This window comes from Protopterus annectens, chromosome 2.part0 (assembly GCF_019279795.1).
Source record: "Protopterus annectens isolate FY-2018-M chromosome 2.part0, PAN1.0, whole genome shotgun sequence".
NCBI classification, from domain to species: domain Eukaryota; kingdom Metazoa; phylum Chordata; order Ceratodontiformes; family Protopteridae; genus Protopterus; species Protopterus annectens.
In genome coordinates, this window is record NC_056728.1 from 928207217 (window position 1) to 928233126 (window position 25910).

Below are 25910 nucleotides of genomic sequence, written 5' to 3' on the forward strand. Positions count from 1 at the left end.
TTGTCTTTTGGGAGATTCTATTGCCTACATGATGGACTATTTTATGTAGGGTTACTCCTAGGTATTTCAAGTTCAAAAAATGTACTATATGCTCTTACAGATGGAGTCTCCCAAGCCATCTGCTTTTCCTCATGTTTTGGCTGCCCTTTAGGATACTTTTTCTGTAGATTTTGTAGCCCCTCACTCAGCCTCCTGTGTCAAAGAAGCCTTATAGGATCTGCTAGGTGCTCGTGGACTGTAAATATCAGTGTAAGTGCCCTTCTTTGGTGTTAGTTTCTTCTGACAAGCCCTCCAAGTTGTTGCCCTTTACAAAGCTGCTACCTTCTGATAGGATAGTAGGGCGATGGAAAGGTTGGGCAAGAAGGTTTACACTGCTGACACATTGTCCTTTAGAGTCATTAACTGCCAGACCCATATGACCAGGTATGTTTTGGCCCTCCTTTCTCAGGTTTCTAACTTCCCTGATTCTGAGGGAAAGGCTTCTGCCCATTCCCTTTAGGCTACTCCTCTCAAGTTACCAGCCATTCAGTCAAATGCAGTTATGATGCTGCTGATGCCCTTCCAGGGCTGCTGCCTTTGGTTCAAAAAAAAAAAAAAGCTGAATGGCTTAGTGGGCTAATACAGTATATTATAGTTGTCAGGGTCCTGGGTTTGAGACTTGTCAGTGATAATTTGGGTGGCCTAATGGTTAAGGTGTTTGCTTTACAAACACAAGGTGCAGGGTTTGAATCTCACAAGGGATAATTGGCTAGGCTTAAAATGGCTCGCAAGGGCAGTTAGCCTAGTACTAACATATGAACCTATAATTTTTACTGAATATATCAATGTAAGTAAGATATGATTCATGGTACTGAATGCTTTGTACAGGTCAAGGAAGATTAGTGTTGACATCAATTTCCCTCTCGTGAATTCATCCCTTGCCCAAGATAAAGACTGTGTTGAGAGAGAGTAGCTTGTCTTTTAAGTGCATCAGTAATTGCATGTGGATTCATTTTTTGAGAAAATTTTAATTGGGAGAGAGTAGTGCCATTGAGCAGAAACTTGTCAGGTCTCTAAATGTGTACCTCCTTTATGAAGTAGAACAATTACTGCTGATTTCTACAGCTTGGAAGATGAAGCCCCCGAGTGGGGTATTGTATCGAAGGCTTTTGCGAGGTCCAGGTAGGCTGTGTGGACCACCTTCCCCTCGTCAATGGCCTTTGGTGACTGTTTCAAAGAAATCGACCAGGTTTAAGAGGCAGGATCTGCCCTTAACAAAGCCGAACTGGGTAGGATCCAGTGTCTGTAGGTCCCCAATATCTTTATTTATAAGGTCCATGATGATCCTTTCCATAGCTTTGCAGACCAAGCTAGTCAGGCTTATGGGGCGATAGTTTCCAGGATCGGTTGAGGCACCACCTTTGTGGAGAGGGACCACCGTTGCTGTACGCCACTCTTTGGGTACATATCCTGTAGTAAGGCTGAGATTGAACAGTAGTTTTATGTTTGGGTTTAGCTCTTCTTGGAGTTCATGTAGGACGCAGCCCGGGACACCATCTGGTCCCATTGATGCTGTGTTTTTTGCTTTGGAGAGGGCGGCTCTTACCTGAGCATCTGAGATGTCAGGGGGAGCAGCACTCTGCTGGGATAGATATTTGCCCTTTTGGGGGGGGGGGGGGAGAAGTTTGCGTTGAACCTGTCAGCTAGGATGTTGGCAATGTCTGTGGGTTCGGTGTATTTTCTTTGTCATTTTGGACTAATTCTGAGCATATCTGGGAATTCCCACCCAGGTTCCTAACAAAATTAAAGAAAGCCTTGTGATTATCCTTAGTGTCCTGTGCAGTTTTTCTCTCAAAGCTGGAATTGGACGATTTTATGATCCAAGAGGGGGAATGTGGGAAACACTACTAGAATACAGAGAATTATACTGGCAAATAGTTTTAGAATCCAACAAATATCCAGGAATTAATTATATGGTTTCTTTAGCACCTGTTCTGAAACTAAGAGCAGCTAAATTATAATAATTTTAACACTATTTATTGACTAACTTAAAAACATATATAAATGATTATTAAGAATTGTGGTGTAATACCATCTTTTACCAGCAGAGTGTAGTATTGTTTTAATTATTTATTTTCTTCGGATTACGTCTGAATGCTTTTTAAAATACATTTTAAAATACATTTACTATTTCTTACTTTTAACTTTTACAATATATCTGATTTTTACACAATCAATTTTATGTAATAATTATTATATGTATCAGTTTTTTTAAAACCTGTATTTGCACTTTTCAATGTGTTTTAACAATGAATTTTGTGGTTAATTAATTCAATGTGACTATTGGTCGATTTGAATTTTATCAAGTGTATTTAAGTAGTAGATTTGTGGGTAAATATGTGTTTATGTATTTTCTGAAGAAGGATTGACGAAACGTTGATGTGTTATACACTGCGTATTGTGGATTGCTGTGGTGAATTCTGTGTTTAGCCCAATAAACTGTTTGCACCTTCGTTGTTGACCTGGTGCTTTTCTTTCGATTTTATGAGTGCCCATAGTTTTTTGCTAATACTGATCAGAGATGGCTTCCCGTTTTGGGATTTTGCTCTATCATGTAGTAGCTTCCTCCTATTGTATAGTTTGTTTATGGCTGGGGTCCACCAGACAGGATGTCTGCCTTTGGAGGATTGGGTCTTGGTTTTATTTGGGATTGCATGATCCATGCATTCCTGAAGGTGTTCATAGAATGCATTTATAAAGGATTCTGCGGTCTGGGCCGTATTTTCCACAGGCCCGGGGGCTTTGAAGGATTCCACCTCAGTTTTGAGGAGTGTGAAATTTACTTTAGAGAAGTTTTTCACTGTGGTTTTCTGGGCAGGGGGTGGGGTCGGGATGTGAATATCCAGTGAGATTAGTTTATGATCTGATCTTACCAGTGAGGGATACACTTCTGGTCTGGAGCATAGAGTCCCCATGTTGGTGATGATCAGGTCCAGTATGTTTTCCCCTCTTGTGGGAGTGGTAATAAGTTGTTCCATAACATTTGAGTTTATAAATTCTAGGAACCTTTGGGCTAGGGTGTTGGAGTTAGAGTAATGCTCCCAGTCTATGTTTGGGTAGTTGAAGTCGCCCAATGTAATGGTGTTTGGAGAGACCTTCATATTTTCCAGTGTTCTCAGGAAGGCCGAGTGGAGTTCCTGGGTTTGGGAGGGTGGTCTGTAGCAGGCTATAAACTGGAAGGCAGTTTTACCCACTGTTGCACATGGATAGTTTCTGATGCTTCGTGCTGTGCCACCTACCTGGAGGTTTGGGTATCTTTGACGAATATTGATACTCCCCCTCCTTTTGTGTTTCGGTCCAAGTTTTGGGGCCGAAAAGCATGGTATGAGGTATAACCTGGTAGTGCTGGGGTGCTCTCAGGAGCCTTGAACCAGGTTTCTGTTACTGCACAGATATCGATGTTCTCCATGCTATGGAGAGTTTCGAGTGCATGCATCTTGAGGTTTAGACTTCTGGCGTTGAGTAGCATTACTCTTAGTTTCTTATCGCTTGTGATACCTATGGAGGTGCTTTGTCTTTTGAGCCTTGCCTAAAAAAGGCACTATGGGGGTAGCAAGAGCCTTTGCCAATATCCGGAAGCCCAGGGGTGATAGGTGCAAGCCGTCCCTAGCGAAGCATCGTGGCTTGTTGAGCATGTCATTCCCGGGCTGACAGGCATTGGATCCACTTTGACACCAGTACTTCAGCCAATTGTTGAAATTGATCATTTTGTCTTCATATTGGGCCATCATTCTTGGTGAGGGTAAGATGCTACTCGAGGTCAGGGTCATTTTGGCCTGGCTACATGCTCAGAGAGCTCCTCTGTCTCTTTTCATGTAGTCCAGGGAGGTATGTCTCGGGTCATTCACACCAGCATGGACAATGACTGAGTCATATTTGTACTTGCCTTGGAGTGACCTGAGTGCTTGTGTTATGTGGCGGATCCTAGTGCCTGACAGGCAGCTCACCGTGACTTTCTCCTTGTTCAGCCTGGTGAGCGGGACGTCTGTGTGCCTGACGATAGTCACCTATTACAAGTGTATCAGGTGTGTTGTTTAGTCTTAAGGGCTGTGACTGTTTGGCAAACTGGCTTTGTGAGCTATGTGTTGCACGTGTTTTGTTTTGGGGTAGCAGTTGCTTGGGTGTCTGCTTTGGAGGTCTCTGCTGCTTAGGCAGATTTTTATTTAGAGCCTCCGAGTATGTTTTTGTGTGTTTGTGTTTGGTTTGCTGTCGTGGCAGGTCTATGTGAGAAGGGAATTGTAGTGAGTGTGGTTTCCTTTTCCTCCTGACTGGTTATGCCAGTACTGAGTTGAGAGAGCTTAGCCTCCAGTTTGGCTATATGGTTGCATCTCTCACATGTGTTGGAATTTGTTGGGAGGAGGAGAGGGTTGCCTGTGTACATGAGGCAGTTGTAACATTGCCTCAAGATTCCCAGAATCACCAGCTGGACCGGAGAGGAGATTGACAACTGACCTTTGGACATGCTAGAATAGTATTGGGAATTCCTTTATAATTGGAAAGAGAAGGGCCAATGGAGAACAAGGTACTCAAGGGGAGTTTGTGAGGGTGTAGTGCTTTTAGTTTTTTAGCGCTGACCTAAATAATTGCTTTAGTGAGCAAGTGCCAGGTAGCTTAAATGCAATGTGCTACGGGTAACTTAAATGCAAAAACGACAAACAGTAACTTTCATTCAAGTGAAACAAGGAAATAAGTACAGTAAGCAATGCAGATATCACTAGGGATCCACAGAAGCGCTGAAAAGCCACATTTTAGGTGGAATTAGCATTTCAGGGAAATAAGCAAACAAACAACAAGCGTACAAACAAAGCTAGATTCAGCAGGCCTGGATCTAGTCTATGCTACAGCAAACAAGGTGTACCAATTTCAGTAAGAAGCAGTTCAAATATGCAGGCACTATAAGCCTTTTACCAGAAATTCCCAGCTCAGAAGGGCAGAGTCCAGCCTCTCTTCCCACAAGAGTGCAGACCACGAACCCTCTTAATGTAAAATAACTGACCTGAAGCCCAAGTGCTTAAACCAGAATGAATACACTTTTAGAATAACAGACACTGAGCCTTCAATCAGCAGTTCCCAACTTAGAAGGATGTAAGCTACCTGTCCTGCCACCACAGTGCAGGCCACAAACCTTCCTAATGTAAAACAACTGGTCTGAAGCCCAAGTGCTTAATCCAAAAGACTTAGAATGATAGCTACACTTTAATAAAGTTACTACCAAGCAGTAATAAATATAACTGAATACTTTAAAGAATGCCTGGATTAGTGCTCAAGTTATACAAACAATGCTAGATTCAGCAGGCCTGGATCTAGTCTATGCTACAGCAAACAAGGTGCAACCTTCTTAATGTAAAACAACTGGTATGAAGCCCAAGTGCTTAAACTAAAAGGCTTATAGTGAGTTACACCAAGCAGTAATAAATACAACTGAGTACTTTTAAGATGACGCAAAAGCAAAATAAAGTAGGAAGAAACACAAATACAGCAAATACAGTAAAAGCAGATACATTTTTTTTTTTTTGTTTGTTAATGGCCAGCATAGGCAGGGTTGTTACCTATATTCTTTTTTTTATTGCATTGAAACATTGCTATTGATTTTAAGAAAGTAGTTATTAAAGTATTTATTGCTGAATTCAAATGAAGGTAAGAAAGGGATGACTTGTTTAGTAGTTTGAGTTGAGATAAATTATTTGCCTTTATTTCCATTTGTTTACCGGGAGAGTCCAATTGGGTCTGCAAAGGCCCGTTTTCCGAGGAAGCTCGGGGAGAAAAGCTCCACAAAATACTAATTCAGCAAAGCAACTCAAATATTTGAATACATAGTGTGTACAGTACAAAAAAATACATGAATACATACAACATTGTAAAAAATAGAAAAAATAATAATTGAGAGTAATTAGTGCAATGAATTAATAAATATTTTACACTTTGAAGGTAAGGAAAGCCAATAGGTAGGCAGGTAACAGAATGTGACAAAGAAATGCAGTAGACTGACCGGTAAAAAGAATATGACAAAGGCAGTATGGGGATAGTGGAGGAAGGCTAATGGATGGGGAAGGTAAGGGATATAGAGCCAAGTAGAGGTTACCTTTAGTAGAGGGGGGAGAGCAAGGTAATCAGCTAATCGGGTTTAGTACAAGAGCAAAGCCAAGTGTTATTAAGGTGCTCTTTAAGTAATTGTTTGAACTTGAATATTAGTAGTGTTAAGTTTATATTGAGGTACATCATTCCATGCTTTGGCAAGTTTGACTGAATATAGGGAATCCCCACAGCTGTTGTTGGACCTGGTACCTGTCAATAACAATTTATTAGAAGACCTAAGGGTTTGGCTACTGGAGTATGGTTGGACTAGATTGCAAATAGATGGGCAGTTGTCAGGGTAATGAATAGTAGAATGAATTAGAACTAATTAGGGCTATTGTACTATGTTCATGTTGAAAACCATGTTGGGTGAGGGCTAAAAAGATTTTTCAAGAGGTGATTAAGAAGTTGAGTAAATGCATTTTCCAGTATTTTTGCTAGGGGGGAAGAGGATGGCTATAGGCCTGTACTTTAAGTGAGATTACATGGGACACTTTCCATAGTGAATGGAACATATTGCTCAGTAATGGACCTATTTATAAGGATGGAAACCAGGTAAGCAATAGCCCAGCAGCAATTTTTAGGTATTTCCTTTTATATTTTTAATTATGTTATGGTAAAGCTGTCATATATGCTTCTGTGTTGAAGTCACATGGTGAATCTTGGGTTCATAAACTGAAGTGCACAGATGCTTGCAGAGCTGATGATGCCAACACCCAGTCAAGGCTATTTTCCCGCAGAACACTTTGCTTCATAGTAGTAATAGAGGTCAGTTGTGCTAAAATCATGAAGTCACAGCTTTGTGAAGCAATGAAGCTCCAGTTTATTTCACCACCACTTACAGCCCCTCAACTGATATATAACAAATCTCATAAACAAGCACACACACGTGTCGGTATGTGAAATAAACAACCACATGTCCAAAGCCTTTCCTAATGAAATTAATCAAACAGCATAATAAGTATCATTTAAACCCTGAGATATAAGGAAACCTAAACTGAGAATCCATTTTTTTTCCTTTTGTGCAAACTTTCTGCACCACCACTGTTTCAGTACTTCATGAATGCCAATAAAAGATAATCTATTTGGTTAAGCCCCTCCCCACCCCCATTATGTTACTGTTTGATGTTCTGTAAAGGTTTTTGAGCTGAAGTGTTGACTTTTTTTAAATAAAGGTGGTTTTTGGTTTTAAGTCATATTGTTGATTTCCCTTTGAAGTAGTTTACATTATAAACTTACATGTGAACTATAAAAGACAAAGATGGAAAGGACCTAGTAGAAATAGAAGATATGAAGATGAGGAAACAGGAATATACAAAAGAACTAAAGAACCAAAAATCTGTAAAACGTACAGTAGTATGTTCTATGATCTAGAACCAGATATCTTGGAAACGGAGTTAAATGGGCCATAGGATACCTTTCTTATTACAAGGCCACAGGAGGTAATGGAATTCCAGCAGTTTTTAAAATCCTTCAAAAATGCTGCTACAGTTTTGCTGATAATTTGCCAACAAGCTTAGTAAACGGAGCAGTGGCTATTTGATTAAGGTTAATTTATATTCCATTTACAAAAAAGGACCACATTGAAGAGCTCTCAGATTATTGAACAGTTGCTCTTGCTAGCAAGACATTGCTGAAGATCCTGCTGGCTGAACTCCAGACCAAGAACTGGCAGAAGGGCAAGCTATTTTTAGCAGTGGAAGAGGTTTGAGATGAAATTAGCGACATATGCTTGGTGATGGAGAAAAGAACTGAATTCTAGAAAACTATTACTTCTGCTTTATCAAGTACTGTAAAGCTTTGGATTGTATGAGCCCTAACACTGTGTATGGTTCTTCAGAAAAATGGCGATACTAGGTCACTTCCTGAGGACTCTATGCAGAGCAAAAAGCAACACTTAACTGAATATGGAATAACTGACTAGTTCAGTAATGTGAAAGAAATAAATGTTACAAGATTGCTTATCACCACCATAATAAAATTTCAAATACGCAGGTGATACTATTCTGATGGCTGTCTCAAAGTTAGAAGTTGAAGAGCCTGTTGATCATCATACAAATGAAGATTGCTATCTAGTCCATTTATTTCTTTGCTGATAGATGGGGAAGGTATGGCAAAGATTACAAGTTTTATTTTCTTAAGCTCAGGGATTTCTGTAGATTAGTAAAATGAAAAAAAGGCTTCCACCACAGCAAAAGGTTCACTAAGAAATTCTGTTAAAATGTAGGCTTTAATAAAATGAAGAAATAAAAAGCACAAATTGTGCTGTTCAAGTTGCAGGTCAAACAGGATAAGCGCTTTCAGTTAAAAAACCTTCTTCAGATCCTAGTGTGTGGACCTGACTTACTGCTGTTAAATAAAGATCCTTAATTGCTCAACCAATCACATACAGCAATCAGATGCACGCCTTCCTTAAGCCTCCATTTCATTTCTTAATTAGGCTTCTCTCTTTCAAAATAGGTTTAATAGGAACTACTCTGTTGAGCCCTGGAAATAAATTAGCTCTGAGGTTCATGATCCATTTGCTTTCTTCCTTTTCAGTTTTGTTGACAATGTCTCCTCCACGGAGGTTAGTAGTCACAGTTGAGATAACCATAAAGCTAAATGTTCCTAAGGTACATAAGAACACTAGTAACCCCCCTATGAGACCTATTGTAGCGTCTGCAAACTCTGCGACGGCTCCGATAGCTAAGTGGCTAGATAACAAATTAAAGGCTATGTCAATATCAGGTCAGGCAGTTGTTAAAGATTCATGGTCTCTACTAGCTAATCTGACTTCTGAAGTGTTTGACAAAGAAATAATGTTCATAACCATTGATATTATTGATTTGTTCTCTGCCATACCACATATTGAAGGTATGAGATGGTTCGAGGAAGCCCTATTGGACTACGGTAAATTCAATAATGATTTTTATTTAATCATGTCCTTGATGGATCTGGTTCTTACTAATAATTTCATCTTTTATGAAGGTGAATTTTTTAAACAGATTCAAGGTATAGCGATGGGCGCTAGGTGTGCCCCAACTTATGCAAATATTATTCTAAGTGCATGGGAAGAAAAATATATTATTAATTCTCCCTTCAAACACTGTTGGAAGTTGTACCAACGCTTTTTAGATGATGTATTTTTTGCGGATAGGATCCGAGGAGGAATTCAATATATTTTTCAAGTATATTTCTCAGTCCACTGAATTTTTGAAATTCACATATCAGATGGACAGAACAGCTCTGACATATTTGGATTTATATATAGGGAAAGAAGAAAAGGGTTTCTTTTCTAAGATTTTTAGAAAGGTAACATTTTCAAATTCGTATTGATCTTATAATAGCGCTCATCCATATTTTCAAAAGAAAGGCGTGGTCAAAGGACAGTTTGTAAGAGCCAGCCGTATGATTTCTAGGGATTGTGATTTTGATGAAGAATGTCGGGTATTGTGCAATATGTTTAGGGAAAGAGATTACCCTTTAGAATTTATTAAAAACATTGCTGAAGAAGTGAAGCAAGGTAGAATTTCCAAATTCAAACCAATTTTGGGTCTAGGTAAGGAGTGGGAATCCAACAAATCACAAAAAAGGACTGAATTGGATGGTAATTTAGTAATAGATTTTAGTGGTCAAGCTGTCAAAATTAGAAAAATGGTGGAAGAAGAATGGTTGAGGTTTGGGAATTTATCGGATCTTAGTTGCTTGTTCCAACAACCTTTGAAATGTACTTACAGAAAAGGGAGATGTTTAAAGACAATTTTGGAGAGTAAAAGTCATAGGGAGGTGTTAAAATCTGATAGGAGAGGTACATACAAGTGCGGGAGATGTCCCCAATGTACATACATTATGGCAAAGAATGCTATTTATATACCGAGTCGTGATTTCGTCATTGAGAGCAAATGCTTTGCTAATTGTGATATGATGGGTATTGTGTATATCGCTGTATGTAGAGTATGTGAGGCTTTCTATGTAGGAAAGTCCGAAAGAAAGCTCAAGAAAAGGGTGTATGAACACAATTGAGATCAAGACCAGTTGTGTGAACAATGCCCTATATAGGCATAAAGCTAGTTGCCCTAGAGCAGTTTTCAACTTTTTTGTGCTGGAAGTGGTTGATAAGGATGTCAGAGGCGGCTTGTGGGAAACATCTATTGAATATAAAGAATTGATATGGCAGTTAACTCTTGAAGCCAACAGACCCCCAGGCCTCAATGACATCATTTCCATTGCACCGGTGTTGAAAATGAGAGCAGCCAAGCTATAATTTCTATTATAGCCAGTATTTTATTATCTATATCAATAGGGTTGTATTTAATGTTTCAATAGATATGTACAGCAAATTCACATTTCCATTAGTGGTTACATTAGTAGTTTTATATGTACAAGTGTAGTATTGCTATATAACTATAAGTACATTTTATATATTTTTATGGTCCTAGTCACCTAAAGGCATACATTATATTATTCTATATCATCCTATATTATCCTATATGAAATTATTATATTTCATTATTGTGCCTCCCCCCCCCATTTTTTAGTAATTGTTAATAATAATATTTTTGAAGTAATTTTTTATGCATTTTTTATTACATCAGACATTGGAGATTGATTTGTATTTATTATTAATATATTTATATATCAAGTTTTTATTAATATTAAATATATGTAAAGTATGAATTTTTTATCTAATATTTGAATGGTAGATAAATTTGGGATTCATATACATACATTTAGTAGTATTTTTATTATTTTCTACTATCAGTTTGGTCATATGTCACTTGCAACACCAGATTGTAACACCAGTTCATGTTAGATGATGTGAAAATTTTGAATGATATGATATAACTGCATTGTTATTGTTTTTTTATATACAGATGTTATATTTATAATTAAATATATATAAGGTTTTTTATATATATTTTATGTATAGTAATTAAAAGGATTTATTATGTTTTTATATTTAGTATTTGAATGTGAACATAAGGTGTTCCCTTAAGGCTTAATTGCTTAATGAATTGAACATGATTAACAATTAAGTATTTTGGGTATAAAAGGAGTAGCCTATGGACATCTGTCATTTGACTACTATTTTCTGAGGAAGACTTGGAATCGAAAACGTATTTGTGACTGTCAGCGTTAATTTGTTTGCTCCTTGTGGAATATTAAAGTTTTTGGTGCTTCCAGGATTCGAGCCTTATTTCCTTCAAGTGCGTGGTTTGCAAGTTCCATTTGCTTTCTTCCTTTTCAGTTTTGTTGACAATGTCTCCTCCACGGAGGTTAGTAGTCACAGTTGAGATCACCATAAAGCTAAATGAATGCCCTGGATTTTCAGACACATGTCCATATAGGGCATTGGTTACCAGTTTATTCTTGATGTCTAACAGGTGGCGAAGTATCCGTTCCTTAAATTTTCTATTGGTCTTTCCTACATAATAGGCTTGGCACAAATTACAAGTGCCAATGTATATAACATTCTTGGTGTTGCAGTTAGCAAAACCAGAGTACTTATAGCATTTGTTAGTTACCGGATGAACAAAACTGTTGGAACATTTAATGTGGCTGCAAGCTTTGCAAAAGCCACATTTCCAAGTTCCTAACCTATTTCTTCCTTCTGTACTCTGCTTATTAGGTATTCCATCATAGTTGCACAATAAAGCTTTTAAGTTCTTCTTGTTTTTATAACCAAATTTAGGTGTTTCCCCTACAATTCTCTTAATTTTACTGTCAGCAGTTAAGACTGGCCAAAATTTCTTGATGTTGAGCCCTGGAAATAAATTAGCTCTGAGGTTCATGATCCATTTGCTTTCTTCCTCCACGGAGGTTATTAGTCACAGTTGAGATAACCAGAAATCCAGGGCATTCATTTAGCTTTATGGTTATCTCAACTGCGACTACTAACCTCCGTGGAGGAGACATTGTCAACAAAACTGAAAAGGAAGAAAGCAAATGGATCATGAACCTCAGAGCTAATTTATTTCCAGGGCTCAACAAAGTAGTTCCTATTAAACCTATTTTGAAAGAGAGAAGCCTAATTAAGAAATGAAATGGAGGCTTAAGGAAGGCGTGCATCTGATTGCTGTATGTGATTGGTTGAGCAATTAAGGATCTTTATTTAACAGCAGTAAGTCAGGTCTACACACTAGGATCTGAAGAAGGTTTTTTAACTGAAAGCGCTTATCCTGTTTGACCTGCAACTTGAACAGCACAATTTGTGCTTTTTATTTCTTCATTTTATTAAAGCCTACATTTTAACAGAATTTCTTAGTGAACTTTTTGCTGTGGTGGAAGCCTTTTTTTCATTTTACTATTTTTGCCTATTAAGGCTTCCTCTGGAGGTGGTTTTTGGTTTGATTGTTTGTGTTTGGATTTCTGTAGATGGTGAGTTTCAGAATTTACTTTTGAATGAAAGTTCATTTCTTTCTGTATTTTAATTAGGGAGGGTTCAACAGGGAGTCCAGAGGGGATATATGTTTATTAAACTCTCAACTCCCTGCAGACTGAGATGGCTTATGGTCTCTGCCATTCTATCCATGTCAATAGGAGCTTTGAAAGCCCCAGGCTCCTAAGGTATGGGCCACAGATAGCCCTTGGAGACAAAGTTAGGGGAAATAACTGGGAACTGCAGAGTTTGAAATATTTTCTGCTTAAAAACCTCAGCTTTGGCCGGCTAAGATCTAGCTGTATTCAACTGGACGTATAAGAGAATTTAAGTACCTTTATCTGCACTTTTTTTCAAAGAATACAGTATTTAAATTGATTTAACTGTGTTGCAGGAATATTAACTGAACTGGAAGTTTTGACTCTGCTATTTAGTCAGTGCTTGCTGAATTTTATTATCTGTTAATAATTGCAAGTGTGGGGGTAGCCACATTCTTTGATTTCTTGTCCTTGCCTATTTAAGTGGTACAGTTTGAAATATTTTCTGCTTAAAAATCTCTGCTTTGTCCGGTTAAGATCTAGCTGTATTCAACTGGATGTATAAGAGAATTTAAGCACCTTTATCTGCACTTTTTTTCAAAGAATACAATATTTAAATTGATTTAACTGTGTTGCAGGAATATTAACTGAACTGGAAGTTTTGACTCTGCTATTTAGTCAGTGCTTGCTGAATTTTATTATCTGTTAATAATTGCAAGTGTGGGGGTAGGCATTGATTTCCTGTCCTTGCCTATTTAAGTGGTACAGTTTGAAATATTTTCTGCTTGAAAACCTCAGCTTTGTCCGACTAAGATCTAGCTGTATTCAACTGGATGTATAAGAGAATTTAAGTACCTTTATCTGCACTTTTTTTCAAAGAATACAGTATTTAACTTGATTTAACTGTGTTGCAGGAATATTAACTGAACTGGAAGTTTTGACTCTGCTATGTAGTCAGTGCTTGCTGAATTTTACTATCTGTTAATAATTGCAAGTCTGGGGGTAGCCACATAATTTGATTTCCTGTCCTTGCCTATTTAAGTGGTACAGTTTGAAATATTTTCTGCTTAAAAACCTCAGCTTTGGCTGGCTAAGATCTAGCTGTATTCATCTGGGCGTATAAGAGAATTTAAGTACCTTTATCTGCACTTCTTTTCAAAGAATACAGTATTTACATTGATTTATCTGTGTTGCAGGAATATTAACTGAACTGGAAGTTTTGACTCTGCTATGTAGTCAGTGCTTGCTAAATTTTATTATCTGTTAATAATTGCAAGTGTGGGGGTAGCCACATTCTTTGATTTCTTGCCTATTTAAGTGGAACAGTTTGAAATATTTTCTGCTTAAATACCTCAGCTTTGGCCGGCTAAGATCAAGCGGTATTCAACTGGACATATAAGAGAAATTAAGTACCTTATCTGCACTTTTTTTCAAATAATACAGAATTTAAATTGATTTAACTATGTTGTATGAATATTCACTGAACTGGAAGTTTTGACTCTGTTCTTCAGTTACTCCCACCCACCCTCTCTGTTTTTGTTTTGGTGTTAATCTTAGTGGCTTTGAAACTGCCCGCCCCTCTTGTAAATTTGTGTTTGGATACTCCTTCTAGGCCCATCTCATTTGCTCACTCAACTGAGTACAGTGAGATCATATTCTGATTTTAGGCACTCCTACTGTGTACAAAGAGAGCATCTGGGACACAGAAGGAAAAAAAAATGTTTAAGCTTGTTTCCTGCCTTTCCTGTTAAGTGGTATAGACTGTAGGCTTCTGAGCCCCCAAGCCCTTCTGTGTTGGAGGGAAGCCTTCTAGCTTAGTTTTTTTTCTTATATCTAGCCAGTTTTCTAGTTTCAGCACTCAAATCTGTTTCTTTGAACTCAGCACTTGTTCAGAACTCATTGTAAGCACTACATAAGCTGCAAATTACTACAGCACTCAACTTTCCTCACTTGTCTAGTGGAAAGCAGTTTTTAGTACTTAATAAATAAGCACTTATCCAGGCATGTCTAAGGGTCAGCTCCCAGTGATTTCTCCTGTCTACCTGATGAATCTGGGCATCTTGAGGCAATGCAGCAATTGCCTCATGCACACAGACAACCCTCTCCTCCTACCACCCAACACTACAACCTGTGAGAGATGCACTTATATAGACAAACTAGAAGCAAAGCTCTCTTCATCCAAGACTGGAGTAGACAGTCAAGGGGAGAGGGTAAACACTTGCACCATACCACACTCAACACATAGTCCCTCAAAACCTACACCACCAAAACACACACATAGAAACACAAAACACACACCTACATTCGCGGAGGCTCTCAATAAAAACCTGCACAAGCATCAGGGACATCCAAAGCATAAACGCAAGCAAACTCCACTCCCCCAACACAACCCAAATGACACATAGCCCACAAACTCAGTGTGCCACTCAACCACAGCCCATAAGGCATAACAACGTACCCAACACTCTAGTCATAGGTGACTCTATAGTCAGGCACACTGATGTTCTACTCACTAGACTAAACAAGGAGAAAGTTACTGTCAGCTGCCTGTCAGGTGCCAGGATCCGCCACATAACGCATGCACTCAGGTCACTCCTCAATAAGTACAAATATGATACTATCATTGTCCATGTTGGTGTAAATGACCTGAGACGTACCTCCCTGGACTACATGAAAAGAGACATGGAGGAGCTCTCCGATCTTGTATCCCAGGCAGGTATGACCCTAACCCTGAGTAGCATCCTGCCATCACCCAGAATGATACCACAGTACAAGGACAAAATGATTGACTTCAACAATTGGCTAAGCTTCTGGTGTCATTCTAAGGGGATCCAGTATTTGTCTGCCTGGGACGACATGATCGACAGTCCACGATACTTTGCCAGAGATGGCTTGCACCTGTCGCCCTTAGGATTCCGGATACTGGCTAAGACTCTTGCCACCCCTATAGTGCCTTTTTTAGGCAAGGTTCAAATGACAAATTCACCACCGTAACAGGTACAAGCAAGCAAAATTTGAGGGTAATGCTACTCAGTGCTAGAAGTCTAAACCTCAAAATGCACTCACTCGAGGCACTCCTTAAAATGGGGAACATTGATATCTGTGCAGTGACAGAGACCTGGTTCAAAGCTCCAGAGAACAACCCTGCATTACTAGGCTTCAGTTCATACCACACCTTTCGGCCACCTAACCCAGAAAGAAGCACTAAAGGCGGAGGCGTGTCCATATTCATTAAGGATATCCACACCTCCAGGCTAGTTGCACAGCATAATGCATCCGAGATTATGCAAGTGCAACTAACTCTGTGCAAGACCGCAATCCAAATTGTAGCTTGCTACAGACTCCCCCACCATGCCCCAGGATTCACACTCCTCATTTCTTGATACACTGGAAAGTATTAGGGTACAACCCAACACCCTAATAATGGGCGATTTCAACTACCCCACCATTAACTGGGAAAACTACTCGTGTACCAACTCTTTTACTCAACGTTTTCTAGAATTCATAAATTCCAACGCCTTGGGTCAACTTATTCACACCCCCACCAGGGGCAGCAATATCCTAGACCTGGTCATTACCAACATGGGAAACCGGTGTTCCACACCAGAGGTCTATTCCTCATTGGTCAGATCCGACCACAAGCTTATCAGCCTAGATATCCACATCCCACCCCCAGCCCCAATTAGGGAAACCATTGTAAAAAAAACTTCTCAAAAGCCAACTTCACACTTCTTAAGACAGAAGTGGCAAACTTCATGACACCCATGCAGACGGACAATAGAGGTATGACTGCCGAATCCTACACAAATGCACTTTATAAGCACTTACAGGAGTGCATGGATCATGCTATCCATAATAGAACCAAGATGTTATCCTCCAAAAAAAGGAAGCCAATCTGGTAGTCCTCTGCCATAAACAAACTCTACAACAGAAGAAAGAAACTGTTGCAAAAAAGAGTAAAATCCCATGACTGGAGGAACTCCCTGGTCAACCTCAGTAAGAAGCTGAGATCCCTCATAAAATCCTCCAAAGCTAGTTACGAAAACAAAATTGCCAGTGACGCTAAAGACAACCACAAAGCATTCTATAGCTATGTCAAGAATCTAAATGGGAACACTCAGATCTTCTCTGAGTTACAGCATAATGGCACTAAATATACAGAACCAACTGATATTGCCAACATCCTAGCAGACAGGTTCAGTGCTAACTTTACCCCCCTCTCACCCCCTAGAGGGCCCATCTCTATACCGGAAGAATGCAAAGTTCCTATAATCACAGCTGCACAGGTAAAAAACACACTCTCCAAAGCCAAGAACACAGCATCCATGGGACCTGACAATATCCCAGGCTGCGTTCTACACGAACTACAGAATGAACTGGCACCCTACCTAAGCACCATGTTCAATCATAGCCTCACCTCAGGCTTTGTACCCACTGAATGGCGCACCGCGACAGTTATCCCACCCCACAAAGGGGGAGCCACGACGGACCCTGGGAACTACCACCCCATTAGCCTGACGAGCCTGGTCTGCAAGGCCATGGAACGTATCATCATGGAACTCATAAACAAAGACATTGGTAATCTCCAAACTCAGGACCCTACCCAGTTTGGATTTGTAAAAGGCAGATCATGTCTCCTAAACCTGATTGACTTCTTTGAAGCAGTCACCAAAGCCATAGATGAGGGTAAAATGGTTCACACAGCTTATCTAGATCTCACCAAGGCTTTCAACACCATCCCCCACTCTGGAATTATAGATAAGCTCACTAAACTAGGTATAAATCCCTATGTCACAAGATGGGTTGCCAACTGGCTCACGGACAGAACCCACACTGTGAATGTAGCAGACTCCAAATCTGACTTCAGATCAGTGAAAGTGGAGTGCCACAGGGTTCAGTCCTGGGTCCTCTCCTGTTTGGTATCTACTTCTCTGAAGTGCAGGCCAACACAGAAGGTCTTTGGCTAACAAAGTTTGCAGATGACTGCAAACTAGGAGCCATAATCGAAACTCCTAACGATGTGGACAAACTACAAAAGGACCTGACTGAGACAGATACCTGGTGTCAAAGCCATGGCCTGAAGCTCAATGCCAAAAAGTGTATTGTCATCCCCTTTGGTAAAAACTCTGTACCCATGAACTACCACATAGCTGGTAGTCTACTTAATGCCGAAAATGTGATGAGACCTTGGGACACAGGTGGACAGTAGTCTCTCCTTTGATAATCACATCGCCACAGTGGTCAGGAAATCCTTCTACGTGGCTCATCTCATCACAAAAGGATTCTCATCCAGAAAAAGAGGTCATTGTTCCCCTCTACTCATCACTCATTAGACCCGTTATAGAGTACAACGCCCCTTTTGGTATGTACCTCACAAGACATCTACAACAACTGGAAAGACCACAGAAATACCTCACAAAGACGATTACTGGCCTCAAACAGATGCCCTATGCAGACAGTCTCAAAAAGCTACAGCTTTACTCCATCGCATATCGCCTACTCAGGGGCGATCTCTGCCTAACATACAAAGCTATGTCAAACCCAGAGCTGTTGGACATGCTCCACTTAAAGAAATCCCAATCCCTCCGAGCTACACGCTCTAGGGACCTTAATCTTGTCACCACAATAAACAAAACATGCTGGAGGGATAGATTCCTGTCCCAGAGACTTCCCATTCTGTGGAACAGACTACCTATCTATGTCAAACAGAGCTCCTCATTAGCACTCGTCAAGAAAAATATTGATGATTGGATGGGAAATGGGAAATTCACCCCGGGGATGACTTCTGTGGCTCTGCTCGACAGGAAAATAATTTTCTTGGGTGGCGAAAGCCAGGGTACATTTTTTGGCTAGGCTTGTACGGGCCCTAGGGCCGATAGCCTAGTACCTACCTATGAATCATTAACGTCAATAAAAGGTGAGTATATAAAAGGAGTACTGCTTATAAATAATATACAAGTTCAGTCTGCAATCTAGTAGCTGTTGCTTTTGATATGAAAGCAACAGTATCTTTAATGTGGTACAGAATTGTTACTAAAAATTCATAATTCTTCAGTAAATAGCTGCATTTTGAGACTGGTGCATTGAGATAAACATGGTAGAGTTTTGGCTTGGAATTGATGACTTTTGTCATTATGAGCTTGTATTCACTCTGTGAAATACACAGTTATGCTTTAGGCAGTTTACATATGTTCATCTTTTCTTCAGTGTATGTATCTGTTTATTCAAGTCAGTTTATTTTTCTGCATGTTGCAGCATTTTTTATTTCTCTACCGTTTAAACTGCAGCAGTGCTTTGGATGTAATGAATGATTTTCTTCATTTGCAGTACTTGAGTATACTATATATCTATCCCTATGACTTCAGATCTGCCCCCCCCCCCCCCAGCAAACCTTGCACTCAGGAGTAACAGTGGTATTCACATTTCTTGCTTTGTAAGTCATTTTTGTATTTAAAATTGTGCAGACTTGGGTAATAGCACCACTCTCATTTTTTTTTCTGATTCTCTGTCTGTAACCTGACCATTTTATGGTCTTGGCCCCACATAATGGCATTTGCTTTCTTCCTTAAAATGTTTGACAATGTCAGTACACATTTCTATTTGGAGAATGAAGATGTTGCTGTGTGAAATCACCTTCTGGGTGAGAGCCCCCCAAAAATGCACAGATATAATTCATGATGTATGATGAAAATTTGAATATGTTTAAAAAATTGGGTAAAATTAAAAAGAAATAACAGATTGACTGTTTTCATTGTTGTCCCTCCCCCAAAGGACTTTAGAACACCTTAGAATTTTTTTTAGCATGTATAAAATGGCATTTCTGGCTTGTTCTTTACAGATGATTTAAGGAAAGCTGCTATAGTAAACAGCTGTAGAAAATTAGCTGTAATACGGTGCTTTCAAAAGTTGAAACATTTCAGTTCTAAAATGTGCACTGATTCTTAGTCTCCAAGTTATTTGTCATACATAATAACAAGCTTTAATGTTTATTGTGCAGTGATAATCAAGGGCATTTGCATTACTTTTTGTCTAGGTATATTGAAGTATTTCTATGCAGAAGAAATGAAATCTGTAGTTTTCCAGAGACTGAGAAAGGAGAACCACATCCTACAGCACCCAATACATTTCACTCTGAGGAAAAAATTGACATTGAAGATTTGACAACTCTCCCGTGTACAGAAAGCAAAGGCAGAAACTGTATGTATTACAGTTACTTGGCTTTTATTAAAACAAGCCCTATGTCTTAATCTCCTATTTGTTTATTATAGGCATATTATAGAACAGAAGGAAAAGCGCCTTGGGAAAATGCTGTTTACTACTTTGTACTTAAGACAGCTGTGAGGTTACTTTCCCGACTTCATAGTGCTTCTGCATTTGTTAAAATATCTTTTGTAATGTAGTTTAAATGTGTGCATATTGCATAATTTGTTACAGTACAGTAAAGCTGTATCATATGTAATGCAGACATTAAAGCAGAGTGTAGAATAATTCTTGCTGCAGCAATCATCCTAGATAAGACTGAGGAAGTTGTGTGAGGATATCCAATTACAGTAACAAACTAATACCATTAGGCTTTAACACCTTTATTGAATTATCACTAAAACATACATTTATATTCAAAGAAAACAAACCACTTGAACATGTCAACACTTACAAGCATTGTGTCACATATATTCTTTTATACAGTTATCAATCCAGCATTACATAAATGGAGCCATTCCTACCTTTCCTTAAACATCTGTTCTGCTTGCATTGGTCTCACAATGTCCATTGTTTTTTTTTAATCTGACTCTGCCTTTTTCTAAAAATCCCACTTCCAGTGCATATATCTGTATTATAATAATCACTATATACAGTTGGCTTAGACTTTGATTTCCATTTTCCAGGAGATGATTTTTTGGGAGATGCCAGAATTAAACTTAAGGCCTTATTATGTCTAAGCAATTCAAATCCTATATCCTCTTTCAAAAAATAATTTCCTTAGTTACACCCATGTGATCACCTAAAATTTCTGACAGAGTACTCTCTAGGCTAGGGAATTTAAGTATGCCAACTCTTTGCACTCACAAAACACATGTGCCCATTTACCTCTTTATTCCCCATCACATCTGCAACATTTTCCATCTACCTCAGGAAAAATTCTTCAGAGTCTGTTTGGGGTATAAAAATACCTATGCAAACACTTCCAAACAAAAATCCTAAATCTTCTAGCCTTTGTTGCATATTTGGGAGCCATACAAATTTCCTCCCGTTGTCCTCTGGTAAATTGTTTTTTCAGTCTCATTTCCTAATCTTTTCGAACCTGCTCTGATTGATTTTTATAGTTGTCATGTATTTCTCAAAGGTACCTATCTACTACATCCCTCAGTTTGGGATCTGGTTCCTCCCTGGGATTTATTTGTTTTACAGTCCCTCCATTTGAACCTTCACCTACTTTTGACGTGCACCTCTTGTCTTGGAAGAACTTGTTCTTAGTGACTGTTACTTCAGCAAGAAGGGTTTCGGAGTTGCAAGCTCTTGATTCTTCTCCTCCCTGTTTGGTATTCCAGAAAGACAGGATACCTCTCTGTATGAACCCCTCTTCTTGCTTAAAATGGCTTCTGAGAATAATCTTAATAGTTCTGTTTGTCTCCCTGTGTTTTTCCTCAGTTTCACCAACAAAGGCAAACACCTTCTGCATTATTTGGACTTGCATAGGTAGTTGAGATTGTATCTGGATTGTACCAAAGCCTTTAGAAAATTCAGCCATTTATTTATCTCCTTTTCAAAATCCAGACTGGGCTCACCTCTGTCTGTGACTTTATCCAAGTGACTATCAGACTGTATTTTGTTTGTATATTCTCTAAAGGTAAGACCCTTCCATGAAAACATAGAGATCATTACACCAGGGCTATAGCTACTTCTACAGCTTTCTTTTCTAGAGTATCAGTGGATGAAGTTTCTGGCGCTGCAGCTCGAATGGGTCACTTCACTTTTGTATCTCATTATAAGCTGGATTTTCAGTCTAGATCCAGAGTTTCCTCTTCCTCCACTAGATTGCATAATATCTTTCCTTACTTTCTCCTGAGGATTTTTTCATGGCTGGGGACTCTGCCCCACAAGTTGAAGTCGTATGGAGCAAACATCAAATACGGATGTTATGAACTTAACATATCCATGTTGTCTGTCTTCATGTGGTTCAACCTTCTGACCCCACCTCGACTTGTTATGGCAAACTTCCCTGAGATTGCCGGATAGTGGAGGTCATCTGTTCCTTATCTGTGGAGTCTTGCATCCTCTTTGGATTAAGTAGTTTATTGAAAGTTGGAGGTGGCTTACATGGGGTAAACTCGATCTGAGGAATAGGCTGAGGAGTGGGGGATTGTGGATAATGGAGGTAGAGCGTAGCAAGTTTGAAGCCTGAATGAATCAGCCAAAATCAGATCCTTGTTGGGTCCGATAACCCACAGGTTGAACCAGATGGAGACCGATAACATGGATCTATCATTACAGTAAATGCGTAATTTTTGTTTCAATTTTATATCCTGAAAAAAACTGGAGCTGTCTCAGAATGTCCCACAACACTGAAAATTATCTGTTCTGGTTCCATCAGGTACAAAATATCATCTTGTAACTAAAGCTAATTTTTCTTAAAAAAAAAAAAAAAAAAAACACACACGTTATGTCGCTGAATTTCTAAGCCCCTTATTTTCTTAATTTGTGTTATATTTAGAACAATTGACAAAGGGGAAAGAGGATACCCATGCCAGTTTCTTCAATTCTGAAGCAACTTATCAGAGAGGAACCCTTCGACCTTGATTTTATTTCCTGTGATCCCTCATGTATCCTTCTAATTAACCTTATTGTTGTATCAGGAAATGCAAATACTTCCATTACTGTACTCATAAAAATCCCAGCTTACTCTCTCATATGCTTTTTTTTTTGCATCAAGACCCACCAACAGCAGCATTATTTTCTTATATTCTGCTTTTCTCATGGATCATCATTGTTCTATTAATGTTGTCAAATTTTTGCCTCCCCGCCGCAAAACCACATTAATTCATAGCTTTCAGTTTTGACATAATCTTTTCCATTCTTTTAGCCATGATAAACACACACACACTCACACACATATATATATATATATATATATATATATATATATATATATATATATATATAATATCACAGTTTATAATCATGAATTTTTATGAAGCTGTATCTGATGGATCTTTACCATCTTTAGGTATTACAGCCCCCACAACTTTTTTTTCCCAGGATGTTGGTGCCTCCTCCCTTTTTAAAATACTGTTAAAACCTTCCAGATATTTATCCCTTTCTTCCCTCCTAGCTCCAGAACTTCCACGGCATTACCATCTATTCCTGGAAAACTTCCTGCAGATTGGTTATGTGTCACCACTTTTTATCTCATCTCCTCCTATCTTAAGTGTTAAGCCTAATCTCCCTCTAACTTTGGCATATTTAAGTTGTGCTTTTCCTTGATTTTCTTACTTTTTTGCTGTATACAAATTTTCATAAAATGTACAGAATATCTGTAATACCTCTACAGGATTTCAGGTTATTTTTCTTGTTATAGGCTCCCTAAGTGTAGCAATAACCCTTTCTACTTTCTGCTCATTAAGATATCATGTCAAAAGTTTTTGTGCTCTGGAGTTATCAAAAACAGTTGCTTAATAGCTATCTTTCTAAACTTGTGCATATCATCCATGTACTGTCTTATTTTCAGTTTAGCACTCTGTAATTGCACCTCTTCTTCTGTGAGATTCCCTTTATTTTGTAATTTTTAAGCTGTGTCAGCCCCTATAAATGATTCTTGTTACTGCTTAACCAGATATTTTTCTTTTATTTCTACCCTATTTTTAAATTCCACTTCCATTTTATCCCAGTCATTAGGTATAATTTATGAGGAAATTTCTGTCTTCCCAAATAGTTCCCAAATAATTTCCACTGCTCATTCCTTAAATTTCTGTCTTTTAACAGGTAGGTGAGTTTATTGCCATTGTTTCATCTTTAGCTCATTAGCCTTCATTATTATCTTAGTAATTAGTGCATGATCTGAAGTAATTATTGGATACGTGTCAAATTTTTCAATTAAATGTTCATGTTCCCGTGAAATATAATTTATGTAGTCTATCCCAATTACTGTAGCTTGGGAAATAATATGCAAGTTCTTTGTGTTTCTACTACTGAATTCACATGTTTCATTCCAAATATTTTCAAACATTTCTTCATAAATCGACACCGACACTCTCTCATATTTTCCTTTCTAGCCCCTTCAATATATCCTCATTGTTGCAAATCAAATTCTAGTTCCCACCTATAAATAATAATCCTGCTGAAAGCTGATTATTTCTCCCAACATTTTTTAAGCTCCGTAGTAGCAGTTTTAGGTAGAATGCAAGTGCATGCCAGTGTAATCCTCATCCTTTGCCAGTAACTCCTTACTACCACAAATCTGTCATTATCTCGTTGTATGGGAGCTCTTGTAGTAGTTAATATAAGTACTCCTATTTTCCTTTGTCCCTGAGATTCTGCTGAATGTCCATCTTGAAATCCTTTCTTTATTAAATTCACGTGCTCCGATCTTTACAAATGTGTCTCGTATAGCAGTGCTGTTTTGCACACTGCATTTCTTAATATAATTAAATATTTTCATTTTTTGTCTCTTCCTGTGAGACTATTTGCATTCCAAGATAATGTGGAAAATGTCACCATTATGAAAAAAAAGTCATTATTCTCACCTGTTATACATGGCGGCTTTTTTAAATGTCTTATTTCCAGCTTTTGTGATATATGCACCCACTGATGTTTCTCCAGTTAATCCTTTCCTGTCATCAGCATTGGAACCTGTGTCGCATTTTACAAGATGTTTTGTTTTAATAAAAACCCTCAAAAACACACTCCAGAACACCCCCCGAATCTGTTAACTTAATACAAACACAACTATGTACATCTTCAAATAATTAAGTTTAACCACCTAATAAGATGTCTTGGACAACTGCTAACACAGCCCGTAATTAATCTGAAATTGAGGTTAGCTATGCTAAGATGCATGTTATTGCCTGTGCTTTTTTATTTCCCTCGCAGATGTAAAAACATCTTGTATGCTTTCAGAAAGCTTTAACTTGTGAAGAAACTGGTGTTCTAGCTTTTTACTGACCTATTAGCTTGTCTCCATGGACAAGTAAGAGAAAAAAATGTCTTCTGCTTCAGGATGAAAGACAAGCTGAAACATTTATTACTAAACTAAAACTTTTCATTATATTCAGTGCTCTGACATTTACTTGATTCCACCTAAAACTTATGAGGTTAAGGCAAGGGTCTTAATCCAGGCATTCACCTATGCACAAGTAAGAGAAAACATAGCTGTATACATATTATGATCGGTTTACTTCTACAGAATACTTGTGTCCATAACAGACTCTTCAGTGTAACACAATATAGTCAAGTAGCATTTTAATCATCTTTTAAATACTTATCCAGAGCCAATCACAATCATTTGCTCATGAATATTAATAATTATTTAGAAAAATCTTCATTTACTAAAAATTATTAGAGTTGTTCCTAAATGTAAGGTGAGCCACCACAGAATTGAAAAGTTATAATAATATTGAGGTATAACCATTCCCATATTCATATTAGTAAAGGACAGTATTTGAATAGCCATAAACCCTGGCTACTAATCCAATATTCATCAAGAGCACCAAAGTATAATGCTCAAATTACATGGTATAGCAGAATTAATAAGCATAAAACATATTTGAAAACATCATAATAACAATACATGTATGGGTGTATGTGGGTGTACAAAAATGACTAAAATAAAACTCAATTGGAACCCGAATGGTACTTATGTACTTTGGATGTGAAATCATTATATACAAGCATACCACATTGGGCGGGTCTTCAATCTTTACAGTATTGGTTGGAAAGGGCTAATCTATATTCACCGGGCTTTAACACTCTTTTGATATGTATGTCTGAACATGTGTTAAACAAGAATGTCCTGTATTTCCAAGGCCAATGTTACTGGCAGATGTTGAAGAATATATGATTTATGATACGTCACATAATATATTCCAGGTGGAAATGGACATTTGACCTAAGGGAATTTGTTGAGTATCTCAATGATAATATCTGGGGAATTGAATTTTCGGTGTCATATGATAAAACAGCATCAGTTTTGGATGTCACTGTATATAGGAACTCAGATAACACCTTGTCCACTAGGGTTTATCGTAAATACCCTCAATACAATACCCTGTTACACGATCAAGTTTACATCCCACACCATCAGGAGTATTCCTATATCTCAGTTCAAGTTCTAACACAGAGGAATACCAAATGGCCAGTAGGGATCTCGGGGATATGACAGATCTGATATTCTGTCTGCACAG

At 38.4% G+C, this 25910-nt stretch overlaps 1 protein-coding gene across 2 annotated transcripts in view; it reads left to right on the forward strand.

Moving 5' to 3' along the window:
- The window catches only part of GRSF1 (G-rich RNA sequence binding factor 1), a gene marked incomplete in the record, with an annotated part of 1027193 nt that overhangs the window by 679097 nt on the left and 322186 nt on the right, over positions 1-25910 (forward strand). For both annotated transcript variants that reach the window (XM_044061179.1, XM_044061178.1), the window contains 1 exon segment: positions 19547-19710. In XM_044061179.1, coding sequence (XP_043917114.1) covers positions 19547-19710 — 164 coding nt within the window.